The following is a 16,755-nucleotide window of genomic DNA, read 5'->3' on the forward strand; positions in this document are numbered from 1 at the left end:
TTTGATCATGTTAGTAGCATAGCAGAGACATCCAAACACACTCAAATGACTCAAACTTGGTGTTTTGTTAGATAGAGCTTCATATGGAGACTTTTCATTCAACAATGCAGTGGGCAGTCTATTTATCACATAGACTGCTGCATTAACACACTCACCCCAGAATCTTGTTGGAACATTAGCTTGGAGCTTCATTGCTCTTGCTATATCTAGGATATGCCTATGTTTTCTCTCCACCACTCCATTTTGTTATGGAGTATATACACAATTGCTCTGATGAACTATCCCATAAAAATCAATCAATTTTGTCATGTGTTTATTAAAGAATTTTGTTCCATTGTCTGTCCTAATTATTTTAACCTTGGACTGAAACTGAGTTTGCAACATAGATAGAAACTTCTTAAGTACCCCAACAACATCACTCTTCAATTAAAGGAAATGTATCCAAGTATATCTTGTATTATCATCAACAATAGTCAGAAATAAGTGTTTCCTATCATGAGTTGGGTACTTATATGGTCCCCAAACATCCAAGTGCAAGAGAGAAAGAGGCTTCTCACTTGTAGTCAAACTCCTAGGAAACATTAGTCTACTTTGCTTAGCAAGAGGACATACAGGGCAGTCATTGTTTACTGCTATGTCTACAATTTTATTATGAAAGAAATCTATATTCTTCATAGTACTAACTGAAGCATGGCCTAATCTTCTGTGCCAAAGTACTGCATCTTCCTCATCCTTCTTGGTGTTTGTGGATGCAAACTATTTTATTCCTTTGATGAATTTTTCCAAATCTCCCTTGAAATCTTTCTTCAATATGTACAAACCACCTTTTTCTCTACCAATCCCCCTCACTCTGCCAGTGTAGAGGTCCTGGAATAGGCAGAAGTCGGGAAAGAAATTCACTGAACATAACAGTTGTCTAGTTAGTTTAGAGACTGACAAAAGGTTGAATTTGAACTCAGGGACAAACAATACAGCATCCAATTCCTCCTTATCAAGAATGATTGCTTTACCAATATGTGAAACATTAGCTTTTCCTCCTGTGGGTAGATGAACCTGCTCATTTCTATGTGTGTCCACTTTGTCTTTTACTACTAAGGCCTCTAATTCACCAGCAATATGATGTGTAGCTCCAGAATCGATTATCCATTCTATATAAGGCAAGTTTGACATTAAGGATGTAGTCATACCTGCCATATTGGCTTGACATTCAGGAGTCTCCTTGTTCAGCATGTTTAGGATTTGCCTGTACTGATCTTCAGTGAAGTATGGCCCTGCCTTCAGTGCATCATCTCTGCCTCTCCCTTCATAATCATGTGTTGGTTTGTCATTTCCAAAGGCTCCAGCTATTATGTTTGTTGCATATGTTTTCCTATTTTACATCTGGATATCCAACAAGTTTATAGCAGTTCTCCTTTGAGTGGCCCGGCTTGTCGCAGTAGTCACACTTCATAAATGGCTTCTTTCCTTTGTATCTGTTGGCTTGGATTGTTGGTTGTCCTTTGCATGCCTGCATAGCAATGGGATCTCCTTTATTTCCTACAATCGAGTTAAAATTCTCAGGCATAGGCTTGATTTAGAGTTGGCTCTACAGTCTTCATCAAGATCTGTCTCCTTGCTTGATCACAAGTCTCATTGAGTCCACTCAAAAATTGCATTAGCCTTTGCTGCTGGAGTTGCTCAACATATTCCTTCGAATTAGGAATGAGCACCATCGCATCATATTCAGCCCATAGCTCTTTGAGCTTTGTGAAATATGTAGATACAGAATCTGTCCCCTGTGAAATAGTGGCTATTTCCCTATGCAATTGAAAAATCCTCACACGATTCACTTTGTCAAACCTTTCCTTCAAATCTTCCCAAACCAAATGCGTGTTAGATGCATACACAATTCCGCTAAGTAATTCCGGAGACACTGTGTTCATGATCCAGGACAGCACATTAGCATTGCATGTCTCCCAATCTTCATGTAATGCAGGCTCGAATGAGCTCTTTTTGCATGTCCCTAGCACAAACCCTAGTTTCCTCTTAGCTTGCAATGCAATTCGCATAGATCGATGCCATAAACCATAGTTTTCTGATCCTGTGAGCTTTATAGGAATCAAAATCGAGCTAGGAGTATCTGAAGGATGCACAAACAGAGGATGCGTGTGATCGATTTTATCAACTTATCAGCCGCCATTAACAGTTGTTGATCGAGCTTCCTGAGGAAGACGATATGAAAAAGAGAAAATTACTGTAGATCTAACAGAATTTGCGAAAGTCTAGATTTTACACTGCTCTGATACCATGTGAGCTTGATAAATCTGAGTACACACTTCAGATTTATCAATGGAAGCTTGAACAAAGCTCTGCCATGGCTGAGTGTAAATGAAGAAGGAGACTGTTACAGAGAAGAGAATGAGAAAATGATTCTTTATATATTGAAAGATAGGTAATTACAAATATATACTTCTAACTTAACTATAGTTGCAACAAGTAACTATAGTTCTAACTACCTAACCATGGTCAACTGGACCATCACTAACTACTAACTAACTATTCTTCACAACAACTTTTAAGAACTAAAATTTTAAGCCAATCAAATTCAAATCCTAGCTTCTCCTCAGTCCGCTAGGAAGTTGCTTTCATATACTGTACATACTCTATAGGGTATGAACTTTGAAGTTTGAACAATGCACTTTACAGATTATTAAAATTAGAGCCCATATTCTTTACTTATAACAATAGCTATGATTGCTAGAAACGTGGAAGAATAATCGAAAGCAAGCAAAGACATGTTAGGACCTTTCAAGTAAGTATCTATTATTGTTGTTTGAAATTATATATAATGTTGAACTCTATGCTGCCCCGGCAGCCTCTGTTTACTGTCCCCGCAGAAAAACACATCATACTCTACGTGAACAATATATTTTCATATATGAATTAATTATTCAGTATTATTACTGTGTAAGTAGTACTTAAAAATGCTATTTTTCTCTATAGCACATGACTGTTCATCAATGTATATCTCCTCGAGCCCTCCCACAAAGCTGAAGCAAATCTCTCGATGTCTGGGTCAACCTTACATTCGAATCATTCTGATCTCTTGTATAGCATAATTGCCGAAATCTTGGAACTCTTAAATAGCATGCTTATTCTAATTAGTGCTTAATGCATGCTTGAGGTAATTAGATTCTAATTACAGAGAAAGTCATGATCATCCTTTCCTTAAACAAATCCAGATTAGTAAGTTTTAAGGTGATTTGCATGTCCACAAATTTCCATTTTTCTTACAGTGTTTTCTGCTGAGCTTCTTAAAAGAATTTCACCTTTTTGCTCTTTTCAGTACTTTTTGACCAAATCTGAGTTATGGTTAGTAATAAGGAGAGTCTAATTGCTTGTCAATTTGTTGAACCCCATGTACTAAAAATAGGATTAACATTGACTAATTAATCGACTATTTATGGTTAGGCGCAATACGGAGAGTCTTTATTGTTTTTCTTTTTGGCCGAAAAGATACGAAAATGTTAGGTAAACGCATGTAGCGATGTCATATAATGTCACGCTTCAATTAAAAAATTCCAACAAATAGCCAGTTATTTGTTATTATATTCGACTTGTTGCACAAGTGATTATCGTTAAATAAATTGGTTCAAGTGGGCCTCTTGTTTAAGTTTATATTCTACAAAGTTTAATAGCAGAAACAAGAAAAACTTATACTAGTTGGTGTTTGCTTATTTGTGGCCAAGAAACTTGACATGCCCACCAAATTTATTCACGGAGTACGTCAAGCTTTTGTTCAGGTGAAATTTTGGTTTTTTAAATTTCAATGGACTCTATCTCACTTCTTAAGTTCTTCATTTGTCTTCCAAAGCTTCGGCACGACTCTATTGAGGATTTTCATCCCAAGACTATTTCCAACACTAAGGTATGCTATGCTGTGTGAAATGTGATTAACTATGTTTAAGTGTGTAAGTGAAAATAAGAGAAAGTTATTCAAATTCCCAATGATTTAATTTATGTACTCTTGACTATAAGACACTTTATACATAACTCAATCACTTCAGGGTCAATTACACCAAAAAAGGAAGAAAAAAAAAGTCATCTGGAAAGATGGAAACAGACGTACTACGTGTTGGCACAAATTGTTAGTGTAAAAATTCTTTACGCTAGCAAATACATGATATAAAATCCTTTGACAAATTGCATGTAAAAAGGAACTTTTTCCAGAAAACCAATACTCCTTTCAAGTTGTTCATTTGGTAGAGATTCATGTAACATCTACGGTTCTAACAGCATTTTTTTGTAACCTTTTCCTCTAAAAGAATTGCATACCTTGTGACTCTTACATGAATACACACGATCATAAAAGAATTGCATGTAGTGGTCCAATCTCTGCCAAATTCAATTCTAGAGCTGCTTCGAACAGAACAGAACAGAACATCTACCATCGAAACATGGAAGAGTTGTTTCAGAATGTGCTCCCATATCAGCTTCTTCCACTACAAAGCAACATTTACATTATGCATTCAGTACTGCACCTCTGCACTTAATCTATGCGAATGCCAGAAAGACCCATAAGACAAAAATGGGCTTTGGCAGCAGCATACCCTTGAAAAAGCATAGCACAAGCATGGCTGCCTTGACCATTTTATCCTACACATCTGAAGGGAACAAGCCTCACACCCACCCCATACCTTGAATAGAATAAGCAAATAAAATAACAAGAGACAGATTCTACAATAAGTCAATCAACAAACACATTCCTGTGAGATTTGAAAAAAAAACACTGAGAAAACATTACACATGAGAATGAGAAAGTAAAAGACAAACTGTCACGACATTAGGCGCCTTCTGTGTGTCGGGGCAATTTGTACCTTAAACTGGCTATTCACAGGGATAGTCTGCTTTAACCCTGCTGCTGTTGATTGGGGCTGCAAGAAGTAGAGTAGTAACAAGTGTAAAGAGATCTACAGATCAACACAGAGATAGGAGATAATGGATCCTGCTCTCCTTTTGGTCCTTGGGCTCACTTTCCATTTCTCAACAAGAACTTTCTTCATATTTGTGCAGCTTGTGATCACCGTGGCTACTCCAACAGCAGTAATACCGGGGCAATAGACCATGTGACAAGTTTCCAGCAAGGTACACTTGTTCACAAGATGACTTAAACCTACATCTGTTATTCGACGACAGTGGGACAGAACAATATCCCTCAACAAAGGGCATCCTTCACCTAGCTCCACCATGGCCGTATCCCCCAAATCCTGTCGAAAATTGGTTAGTGTCCTGTGCTGAATGAACATTAACAACAATTTTTTGCTCCTTCAAACATCTTGTATAAGGAAGCAATATGTGCGTGTGTTCAGTGTGGGAGCTAATCAATACAGATTCCTAATCCACTTATCAACTGGTGGTACTCGTAAGTAAGCAACCAACTTAGGCTATACCAATTAAGCAGTTTTAATATAATTTTTGTTACCTAATCACCTTAAATCAATTGATATTGTTGATAAATGAACCTAGACATGTTAAACATACACATATGATCTTCGCATCACATCCATTGTTTATCCCACTCTATAGAAGTATAAGTGGACATACCTGGAGAACACTCACATCCAAGTAACTAAGTTCAGGGCATCCTCTTGCTATGGCTATTATTCCAGCATCCCCAATTTGGTGGCAGCCACTTACATTCAAATGATGCAGAGAGCAACCTTCAGCAATAGCCACAAGTGCTTCATCCCCTACTCTGTAATCAAATAGAGGTTAATGACTTATTTGAGCCAAAACATCGGTAATCAGGTAGTTAAGTAGCGAGCCTTTGATCAAAAAGCAGTTTAAACTCTCTGCTGTAGAAGAATATAACTGGTGAACATTAATGAAAGAGAAGTTGTGAAGGCAAGGACCAACTAAATATAAATATAATTATTTGTTGAACCTCGCAATGTGGAACATTTCCAAGGGACCTAGTGCCAGGAAGCATTAAAAGAAGATGAAAATTGTGCCTAGACAAACTTCATCTTCAATGGACAAGCAACCTCTTGCAGCATCAGAGTCATCAATACAAACATTACCATGTCCAAAAGGATAAGTGCTAATTTCAAAGAGCATTCAAGCACAGATTTATATGACAATAGAAGAAGAAAGTAATGCACGCAATGGAGAGGTTGTCCCCAATTTTATCAGCAGAACACTTGATTGAGAAACAAACTAAAACTAAGGCAATGTTAGTTGAGAAAGAAAAACTGACATACCTATCACAGAACCGAAGGCTAAGGTCTGTAAGAAATTTACAGTTCTCACCAACAGCTATAATTCCCTTATTTCCGACCTATCAAACCAGATGAAAAGACCAGTATTATCAAACAAAATAATCGAGTTCTGGGCATCAAGTGCAAAGGATACTGCATAAGCCAGATTTCACTATCTTTATAGGGACAATTAACAGCTGCTGAAAAGAAAAACCGCTTTCCACATCGGATACTAATAGTGCACATGCCTCTACAGGAAACCTCATTCCACAGCTAAAGTGGTTCTCAAAAAAAATATAATTAAAAAGCCTGTCTAAAAGATTCACCAGCTAATGGATCAATAACAAGCATTAAAATATTTGAAAACATTACCAAGGGAACAGAAGAAAAGGATAGCTGCCAGATTCAACTCCAAACTTAGAATCGGATACTATTTTAAATTCATTAAGCAGTAAGCCCAATGTTTCAAAAGCATTGAGATACTTGCAAGAATATTAGTGGGTAACAGTTGTCTATCTTCTCCAACTAAAACGAAAGGGAGAACAAAACATTAAGAACCAGTTTAAACCAGTAAACAAATCTACAGGCGCAGCAGAAACATGTCAACTAACAAAAATCTGAATCTGATATGTTCATATTACCCTTTAGGCCTGGATCAATGCTCTTGTTTCGTCTGCTGATGTAATTAATTAAGAAGATTCTGATCTTGTTTCTGGGTCCGCAGTGTACATGTGCAGCACCATCTTGGTGCTGATTATCAATGAAATCTTTTAATGTTTACTGATTAAAAGAATATATGCCTCCAGCAATATGCAACAATGCATATGTAAAGGTATCTTGTGATTTACACACTAAAGAGCAAGAAGAGAAACCCTATCTAAGAGGAAATAATGAAGGAGAGCGAGATGATTAAAGTACCTCATAGCATCGACGGATGTGGAGCCTTTTGAGGTTACAGCATCCTCTAGCTATAGAACATATGGCTTCGTCCCCAATACTCGCACAATCTACCAAATGCAAAGCTTGCAAGAACTTGCACCCTCTTCCAATCTCGGACAATGCGAAATTACCAATTCTTTGACAGTACAGCAAGGCCAACTCAGAGAGATGCCTAGTTGCAAAGCCAAAACTCAAATTAGGACCTTCTCACTTATAAAAAATAAGAAAAAAGAACTCAAAATAGGGCCATGACAGAATTTTAAGAGGTAGAAACTATAGGTCAAGTAATGAATGAGACTCATGAATTTCATAAGGTTTAATAATAAGATGCGTCAAGCACAATGCAAAAGGCAGTGATCGGTCAATCTGCGGAACCAATCAACCACAATTCAACACTATTCTAGTCATAATAGATTAATTTTGTATCTTCATATTAAAGAAAATATTGATGGAAAAGAAAGACATTCTACAATGAAAAAAAGACAGAAGCTTATTTAAGACAAGAAAATCTGCCAACCGTGTATGAACACAAAAATTTTTTACTGCCCACATACTGTAAGCCAGTATGAAGTGGGTGGAATGTATTTTCTTTCAGCATCAATTCTCCAAGTCAAGAGATTCAGAACCTAGCTGAAAACATGGATGAAACCATCCCTTGAAGTTCGGAAGAAATTATACACCCTATGAGGTAACATTCTGATGGAAATAGAATAATATGATTATAGCATTTTGGAATGACTGAAATCAATTTGGTCTAATCTGGGATAACAACTTAAGTAGAAAATAATTTCCGAAATACTGTTAAAGAAAATGACACTCAAAATCTTATTTAAGCACTCCATAATTGATCTGCTATAACTGTTCTATGAAGCACTTTTTCATTTAATTTACAGAATTAAACTCAAGCAAGAATATTGCATTTCTATTTGATAGAATAGCAAATTTTCTATTAAAATAGCGCCTACATTTTAGGTGCAAAAGTAGGTCCATAAGCACCATTTTTAGCTCCATCTAAAGTGCTTATTTTTTCAAAACTTCTAAGTGTACTTCTCAACATTTACCAAATACTCAAAGAAGTGTTTTTCATGATAAACACACTTATTCAGCAATGCACCGCAAACATGACCTTAGAGAAACACAAAGGTTACAAGAATCTATCTTGATTTCAGTGAACAAAGATAAGGCAAACAAACACTCAACATTAGGTCTTTTCCCCCCTCTAAATAACTAACATTCAACACTAAGGTTTAAAGAAATTCAAAATAAAGCACTAGGCAAAAAGTGTACGTGCAAGATCTTGCAATAGACTCCAGTCCATATGTTCCTATATTGTGGCAGCCATTAACTTCAAGATGCGTGAGGCTGGAGCAACCAACTGCAACCGCCTCCAAGCCTTTGTCACTTAAGAAAGTACAATCATTCAAGGTAAGAGACTTTAACTGTTTGCAGCCTTTACCAATAGCACACAGACTCCTGAAGGAATACACAGAAAGATACAGGTCAGATTGTGAAAACCTCTCATCCCTCTTAACACATACTCTGTTAAATCTCCCCTAGCAAGTAATGCCACAAAAAAGATAGACATGCGCGCACACAATTTCATCCAAGTTACAGAGTTTCAAATGTAAAGATTAGATATTTAGATTGCATAAATCTGACCAACAGAAAAGCCAACAGTTAAAAAGAAATTATTTTTTAGGGCCTCGAATGCAGATATACAGTACAAAAGCTTACATGAAAATAGAAGTTATGATCAGGAGAATACCCTAGCTTGTAAACTTTTAGATATTTCAGTTGCTGATAAGTAAAAATAAATAAATCCAAATAGAAAAGATAATATAGAATAAACAACTAACCTGTCCGTAAATATTTGGAAACTGTAAAGAGCCAACAACTCCAACGACAAGCAGCAAGTGCCAACGCCTTGCAGAGCATCATCTGTAACATTGATGCATTGTAGCTTCAGAAACTTCAACTGACGGCATCCTTGGGCAACAGCAAGTACACCTTTGTCATGGATATACTCTGAGTCTAGTGACAAGGACTCCAGAGATTTACAATGAGATCCGACAGTTTCCAAGGAGGTGTCAGTTACTTTTGCACAGGCAGCCAGACTGATCGATTTCAATGTTTTACCACAACCAGCAACCAATTTAATCAAGCCTGCATCAGTTAGGCCTTCACAGAATCGCAAATTCAAATCTTCAAGTTGCCTGGAGAACTCCCCAACAGCTGCTAAACCTTGATCTCCAACATAACAGCCCTTTATAAGGAACAGGAAACGAAAGCTTCTAAGACCTTTGGCCCATCACGCACATCATATCATTCGATCCCAATACAGCTTGAAACAGATCAACAGATTGAACATGTGAAGAAACCAAAGTTCTAAAAGACCGGATATTTACCTGTAAATCCAAAGACTTCAAGGACATACACCTCTCAGCTATAGACCTCAGCCCCACATGTGTCACATTAGAACACCATACTAAGCTCAGGTTTTCAAGCTTAGTAAATCCAGCAGCAACAGCAGTCAACCCAGCATCTGACAAACAGTAAGATTCAGTTTCACTGTTTTCCGAGCCATTTGTTTCAGCCAGGGAGTGGATGCTGAGAGATGAAATCACAGAATGATCAGTGCCACGTCTTCTTCCCTGCAACGGTTGTACAAAACAAACAGTAAGTTCGGCGTTCAAGATGAATGTAGCTTCCAGGAACTGAAACGCAAAAAAATATTTGCAGTAACACAATGTCTAGCACCATCTGGAAAATATCCTAACAAGTGCGGAACAGGAGATACTAGGAGCTTGTCTCAAAGATACACAGCACTCTGCTTGCTAGTAAAATCATTAGCAATTTAATACTCCCAGTCAATGATATCAAGTACACACGACAATGAGATACACATATTCAATTAAAAGTTAATACACATCTTCACCTAGAAGTTAATTTTACGTATGGTCACTGATCTTTACCTTACCAGTAAAGTCACAAAACTATTTTATCACATGAAAATAACTAAACTTTACCCACTATAGCAGTAAAGTCACGAACTATCTTTTTGTCCCATTAAATAACTGAAATACGGGTGAGTTACACAGAAAATACAAATGATTCGAAGGTCAAATTTTCTGTGTCGGGCAATCATTTTTTTCTTTTTTCTTTTTTGTTTCATTTAAATATTTTTAATTGTCTTTTATTTCATGGAATATGCGGTAGCCAAAAATTTTACACAGTGGATTTTTCATTTCTGCCGTTTATATTCTCTGAACCAGAAATTTGATCTTCTACAACTTTTCATTAACAGGACTGATAGCTCTACATCCTTTTGGAGATCTGTATGAAAGAACAAAGTTGTATCAACAACAACTATGCCTCAAATCTCAAGCTAGTCAGGATTGATTATATGAACCGTCATTGGCCATTTCATTTCGCTCCACTTTAAAACATTTCATTGCAATATTCAATTGCTTGGGGCAATATCTTCATTCCAATTGCTGGATTTGGGGGGAAATTGATATAGACAATCTGCATAAGATAGAAGGCTGGGTAACAAATATTTACATGCATCACTGAAGTAGTTTTTGTTGATCACCTCTTAATTCATTGTCATGCAGTGGGATTTCTCATCTATGTTTCTCTCTTTTTGACATTGGATCAGTAACTCTGTTCAGTTCAAGTATGCATGAGTCCAGGGGTAAGGACGAACAGCAGGAAAATTAGATATAAGCAGTAGACTATGGTCCCCTGACAGGCTTATTAGCTAAATGAAAATTGGCACAAACAATACGCCCAGTCACTTCTCCCTGCCTCATGTGGACCTCGATGAATGAGAGAAATTATAGATGCATTGAGAACTTGCCAGAACCAGTTCCTGACCTGAAATATCCTTGCCTCAGATAACTCTTTTTTCGGTATAAAGAAGCTGGGCAGAAGGAATTCATTGTACAGCTCATTGTTCTTTTGATCCTAGCCGATTTTGTCCTATATGCTTCATCCTTTTGAGCGTCAAGCCATATGTTGACTCCGCACCTTGATGGTGCCCATCTAGCATATAATATCCTGTCTCATTGATTAAAAGAATATTTGCATCGCAGTGATTAAAAACGCGCTCGCTTCCTCACTTTAAGCGACAAGCGAGGCGAAGCGTGAGGGGGCGCTTCAGGTCTTTGAAGCGAGTCTGGTACCAAAAAGCGACCGCTTCTTTGTAAAAAGCGAGAAGCGGTGAAGCGAGAAGAAGCGTTAGAAGCGTCCGCTTCTCTGTTTAAAATACCCAAGCCCTATTTTATTAAAAAACGAGTTTCTAAACACTGTCTGAACTTCTTCAACAGCAGCGAGACTAGGGTTGTTCTTCAACAACAACAGCGATTTCTTCTTCTCTTCTTCATCTACTTCTGATATCTGAAACAATCTCAAAGCATCAACTAGGGTTGTTCTTCTTCTTCAACAGTACAGGCAGCAACGACTTCTTCTGATTTTCAAGAGGTATGTTCTGCACTTTTGATTTGCATTCTTCTTTTTTTTCTTTTTCTTTTTCTTTCTAAACGTCTAAAAAAGCGGCAAAATGCTGGCGAATTTTTTTCAGAAAATTTCTGCCCAATATTTCCAGTTTCTGCCCAAAATTTCTGCCCAATTTTTATATCCTTTATTGTTAGTTCTTATTGTCTTTCTTATGTGTTATGTAGTTGTTCTTTTAATGGCGCCAAAAGAAGATAGGAAAGACCCGGCTTGGGCTTACTCTGAAAGAGTTAACGAGACCAACAAGATGGCCATTAGATGTCTTTTTTGTGATAAGATTTCAAATGGGGGAATCTGTCGTCAAAAAGCGCATCTAATCGGTGGTGATCCAAATGTCGCATCTTGTCCTAAAGTTCCGGGGCATGTGAAGGAAGAATTGAAAGCATTCCTTCAAAAAAAAAAAAGAGAGTAAAAGACTCAAATGATTCATGACCAAGAACTGTATAATCTTGATGATGACGATTCGTCGCTTCCACCAAAATCACAAAAGCGGGGAAGGATGCTTCCACCAATGTCTTCTAGTTGTGGATCTAATGGCAAGACCAAAGGTCCTATGGATTGTTACTTCCCGCAAAAATCTGGAGATAAGGGAGGAAAAAGTGGTAATCCTCAAATTGATGCCAAAGCGATTTTGAGGGATCATGCAGTTACAATGTTTGAGCGGTGGATGTATGATACAGGTCTTCCTTTTAATTGTGTTAATTATACCGATACTTTTTTTGCTTTAATTGAGGCCGTAGGCTAATATGGTCCAGGAATGAAGCCTCCAACTTATGATGAAGTTAGAGCACCATATCTAAAAAAAGAGGTGCCAGAGGTGAACAAAATCGTGAAGGAGCACAAAGTAGAATGGAACAAGTTTGGTTGTTCCATTATGATGGATAAGTGGACGGCGAGAAATGGAAAAATGATCATCAATATCTTGGTGAATTCTCCTAAGGGAAGCCTGTTTCTTGAGTCCGTTGATGCAAGCGACTCTTCAACTGATTCAACCAAAATGTACTCCTTGTTCAAGAGTACGATAGACTCTATTGGAGAAGAAAATGTTGTTCAAGTTGTCACGAACAACGCCTTGAAAATGTTAAAGCTGGTGATTTGATGTCTACTGGGTACCCGCATATCTATTGGACTCCGTGTGCAGCACATTCCATTAATTTGATCTTCGGTGACATTTTCAAAAAAAGACCCTTCAGTACAGTCTTTAATCAGGCAATTAGAGTGCATTCCTATATTGTTCAAAGGCCTTTGTTACTGAACATGACGAAGAGATTCACTAAACAAAGAAATTTGGTGAAACCTGCAAAGACAAGATTTGCTACTGCCTTTTGACTTTGCATAGGATGTATGAGCAAAAAAGCAATTTGAAGAAGTTGTTTGTTTCAGATGAGTACACTAAGAGTGCCTATGGAAGGGAAGCTCGAGCGAGAGAATATGCAGATATTATACTTTCTCCTTCATTCTGGAACAATGTGGTTCATGCATTGAAGATTGGTGGTCCTTTAATTAAAGTGCTTTGTTTGGTGGATGGGGAGCAAAGGCCACAAATGGGCTACCTATACGAAGCAATTAATAGGGCAAAGGAGGCTATTCAAGCCTCTTTTAGTGATCAAAGAAAATACAAAAGAGTCTTTGAGATTATAGATAAAAGGTGGGATAGTAAGCTTCATAGCCCTGGACTTGTTTTGAACCCGGAACTGTTTTATGACAATAAAGAGAGGATTCTAGGAGATGAACCTTTGTAGAATGGATACTATGGATGTATTGAGAAGTTGATACATGAAGAATCCTTGCAAGATAAAATAACAGAGCAATTTAGTATTTATAGGAATGCTGAGCAACTTTTTGGAAAAAACATGGCGATTAGACAAAGAAAGACAAAGTCACCAGGTGAGCGAGTGCTTATATATTATTTTATAGTTAATAAGTTATTTCTTTATCAATATTATGTTTTGAAAATTTGTTCTACTTCTACAGTTGAATGGTGGAAGCAATATCTATGTTGCGCGGACTCTTCAAAATGCTGCCGCACCCGTGTCGGATCCTCCAAAAATACACTACTTTTGAAGGATCCGACACGCACCCGGCAACATCTTTGGAAAGTCCAAGCAACATAGAGCAATATGGTCATTCCACTTCAGATTTACAAAAGTTTGCCATCAAGGTTCTAAGTCTAACATGTAGCTCATCCGGGTGTGAAAGGAATTGGAACGTGTTTGAGCATGTAAGAACTAAGAAGAAAGATTTAGTATATTGAGATAATTAAATTATATCTCAATTGTCCTAATCTTACTAATTACTTATTATTTGCAGATTCATACCAAAAAGAGGAACAAACTAACCTTGAAGCGTCTCAATGATCTAGTCTTCATTAAGTACAATAGAACATTGAGGCGTCGTTACAACGCTCGCAATGTAATTGATCCAATTAGTTTGGACAACACCGATGATGCTAATGAATGGCTAACTGGAGTCCCGGAAGATCATGCAGATGAAGAAGTATTTGAGGATACTTTTGATTTCACTTGGGGTGAAGTTGCGGAGGCGCGTGGAATTGGGGAGAGGATTTATGGTTTGAGGGGGAGTACCTCAACTTCAATTTCACACAGGAAGGGAAAAGAGGCAGCTACTTTGTCCCTAGTTGATGAAGAAGAAGAAGTTGAAGAAGATGACGAACAATATAATAATGATAGTGGAATACAAGAATTTGATAATCTTATAGAAGAATAGGATGCTCATTTTGTGCTTTAATTGATGCTACTCTTTAGTTTTTTAATTGAAGTATTGAACATTTGCTTACAATTACATGTGTTGTCTATGCAGTATTTATTTAATTTTTTTTTACATTCTGTTTCATTTAAAAAAAGCAAGCGCTTCGCTTCTCGCTTCTCATGAAATGGGGGTTGTCGCTTTTCCTCGCTTCACCCTCTTCACAACACTGGCATCGCACAGAACCAAGCATCAAAAGCTTGGTATGGAGCACCATAATTTAGCTACAATAATCTAATCTAACTTTATTTCATGTGAGAAAATGAGGATTAACATGAGAAATTGGGATCTCCACTTCCCAACTTGCATTTAAACTTTAAATTCCTGAGCCAGAATCTTGAAATTCTATCCTCAAATACCAAAAACCTAGTCTTTTCACCAGTTATATTTAGAAAGGAACATACAGTAGTAACGGAAATGAAAAATGCTGTCAGGCGCGAAAAAAAAAAACACGCACACACTTTCCAATCATATTAAGGGTACAATCAGTGATCTTAAGCTAATGTTCTAATGTTCCCCATTGGAATGCAATACACATCTAACATCCGTCAATTTCGGAGCTACACTCGAAGTACCAATTCTACATGTTGCATTTAAAGCTAATCGATGAATATATCAAAAAGTGATAAAAGTGAAATCAAAGGCTTACAAGTTGAACCGGGAGAGAAATGGACAGTCTCTCATCAATAAATACATTGCGGACATTGACGAAGCGGCGAGCGAGCAGCCTGACAAGGGCGTCGGGGCAGCCGGAAGCACCAATTCGTAAAGTGAGACGACTGAGGCGCTCGAGACGGAGCCAACGTTTGCAGACGAGTGCACATGCGTCGCGGCTTGATTTCGATTCCAGCTGCCGGAAAATCTCTATAATTATTTCATCCGGCAGGATTTGGATTTGATTGATCCGATCACGCCCTCTCATTGAATTGTCTTCCTCTGAATCTATCTGACGTTAGAAATGAAATTCGCAGCTGAATAAATAATATAGAGGTTTTGTTTAGATGCGTAAAGAGAGGAATTGAGAGATTCGATGAGTGAGGGTGAGGGTGAAGGTAGAGGATATCCCTTTGGTTTTCAGGTAGTCGGTGGATTTTCCGTCGGTTGTTGACGTGGAGCGATCGGCGAAGACGGATTCCCCATTTTGGCCTTGGGGAAATTTATTTCTATCTTGTATAATTACTGCACAAATACGGGTTCTTACCGTAATTGCAGAATGATACGGAGTCCGTGTTAAGATGAGATCGCAAATCAATCGTAAATACCCATACCGAGTAATACCGAACTGTATATGTAAAAGCGTTTTTAAATATTTTTTACAAAATTAACCAAAAAATTTGACTTTGATTTGATAGTAGGCCAGAGCAAATCAACTTTCCTAAATGTGTTAAATTTTAGGTTTTAAATAACTTCTTTCGGAGTATTATTTAAATGTTTGTAAAAAGCAATTGTAACAATTTAAGAAGAAATTTTATTTTGTACGAGACTCAATAATTACGTGGCGGACAAAATTTGTGTGAGATTCCATTCATATTATGCCAAGTAGATTTGGGTCCCACTTTCAGCAAAAATTGGCCTAGCTCTTTGGGGGCCTGCCTTATTACATTCTTTCTCCTCCTCAGATTTAGAGGGTGTTTGGATTGGATTATTTAAGTGTTTATTGGCTTTTAAGCCCTTTTTTAGTTTGTGTGGTGTTTGGCAATGATAAAAAGTATTTAAAAGCACTTACTTTTAGGCATAAAAAGTACAAAAATAAGCCAAAAGTTGGGTATTACCAACTTATGGCTTTTGGCTTTTAGCTTAAAAGCTACTTTTTATAAGCCAATCCAAACACATCATTATGCTACTTCCTTACGAGTTACTTTGTTTTTCATTCACCCGAAAACTTTTTGTCCAACTCGTCTTATTTCAAGCACCTTAGACTATTTTGTTTCTCTAGCATTCTTTCTCAAAAGCAATTTTATCATTTTTCAAATGCATTCAAATCCATCAATTACTTTCAACAAGGAAAAAAACAGAAAGGAAAAACCCATAATTTTGTGGACCAAAGATTCGGCACCGGAATGGTTCCCACAAGTAGCTTTGTGGATTTCTCGTAGAATATAATCGGTGTCCCCTGGCCCCAAGCATACCGCCAATAGTCCATCGAATGTTCTTCGGTACAATGTTCCATCTTCGTCTAACGCGAACCTAGCAGCCTTGGCTCGTAGGGCCCTCGATTCTTTGTGGTCCGATGGGAGTTTTCCACTCTTCAAATAGTCAATGTACTTATTCCTCCAGCCCAGATCAAATTCGTTGAATT

At 37.5% G+C, this 16,755-nt stretch overlaps 2 protein-coding genes across 5 annotated transcripts; both read right to left on the bottom strand.

Annotated features, from left to right (window-relative positions):
• Positions 1 to 756: 756 nt before the first annotated feature.
• On the bottom strand, positions 757 to 2,048 carry LOC142163133 (uncharacterized). The gene is made up of 3 exons (XM_075220387.1): positions 1,590 to 2,048; positions 1,446 to 1,507; positions 757 to 1,369 (listed from the first exon to the last, which is right to left on the bottom strand). The coding sequence occupies exons 1-3, from the start codon at positions 2,046 to 2,048 to the stop codon at positions 757 to 759; spliced, it is 1,134 nt and encodes a 377-aa protein (XP_075076488.1).
• Positions 2,049 to 4,086: 2,038 nt separating this feature from the next.
• Positions 4,087 to 15,727, bottom strand: LOC107769148 (uncharacterized). 4 transcript variants are annotated; one of them, XR_012694014.1, is made up of 10 exons: positions 15,106 to 15,727; positions 9,581 to 9,826; positions 9,032 to 9,438; positions 8,463 to 8,648; positions 7,155 to 7,347; positions 6,240 to 6,316; positions 5,584 to 5,734; positions 4,857 to 5,246; positions 4,590 to 4,676; positions 4,087 to 4,481 (listed from the first exon to the last, which is right to left on the bottom strand). XR_012694014.1 is itself a non-coding variant. In XM_075219319.1 (8 exons), exons 1-8 carry the CDS (start codon positions 15,376 to 15,378, stop codon positions 4,950 to 4,952), a joined length of 1,830 nt encoding a protein of 609 aa, XP_075075420.1. In that variant the 5' UTR covers positions 15,379 to 15,727; the 3' UTR covers positions 4,201 to 4,949. The 4 variants fall into 4 exon arrangements, 1 of the variants encoding a protein (XP_075075420.1); XR_012694015.1 differs by lacking the exon at positions 4,590 to 4,676; XR_012694013.1 differs by having other exon boundaries at positions 4,087 to 4,676.
• Between the last annotated feature and the right edge of the window lie 1,028 nt (positions 15,728 to 16,755).

This window comes from Nicotiana tabacum, chromosome 8 (genome assembly GCF_000715075.1).
Source record: "Nicotiana tabacum cultivar K326 chromosome 8, ASM71507v2, whole genome shotgun sequence".
Taxonomy (NCBI): Eukaryota; Viridiplantae; Streptophyta; class Magnoliopsida; order Solanales; family Solanaceae; genus Nicotiana; species Nicotiana tabacum.

Bases quoted from the DNA above. Each gene is read 5' to 3' on its own strand.
- LOC107769148 (XM_075219319.1), bottom strand. From the start codon at position 15,378: ATGAGAGGGCGTGATCGGATCAATCAAATCCAAATCCTGCCGGATGAA. The intron at 9,827-15,105 runs GTAAGCCTTTGA...CAACCGTTGCAG, and splicing joins TTTCTCTCCCGGTTCAACTT to GGAAGAAGACGTGGCACTGA. The intron at 5,247-5,583 runs GTATGTCCACTT...AATTTTCGACAG, and splicing joins TGGATGTGAGTGTTCTCCAG to GATTTGGGGGATACGGCCAT.
- LOC142163133 (XM_075220387.1), bottom strand. From the start codon at position 2,048: ATGCGAATTGCATTGCAAGCTAAGAGGAAACTAGGGTTTGTGCTAGGG. The intron at 1,508-1,589 runs GTAGAGCCAACT...ATTGCTATGCAG, and splicing joins GACAGATCTTGATGAAGACT to GCATGCAAAGGACAACCAAC. The intron at 1,370-1,445 runs GTGTGACTACTG...GATGTAAAATAG, and splicing joins GGAAAGAAGCCATTTATGAA to GAAAACATATGCAACAAACA.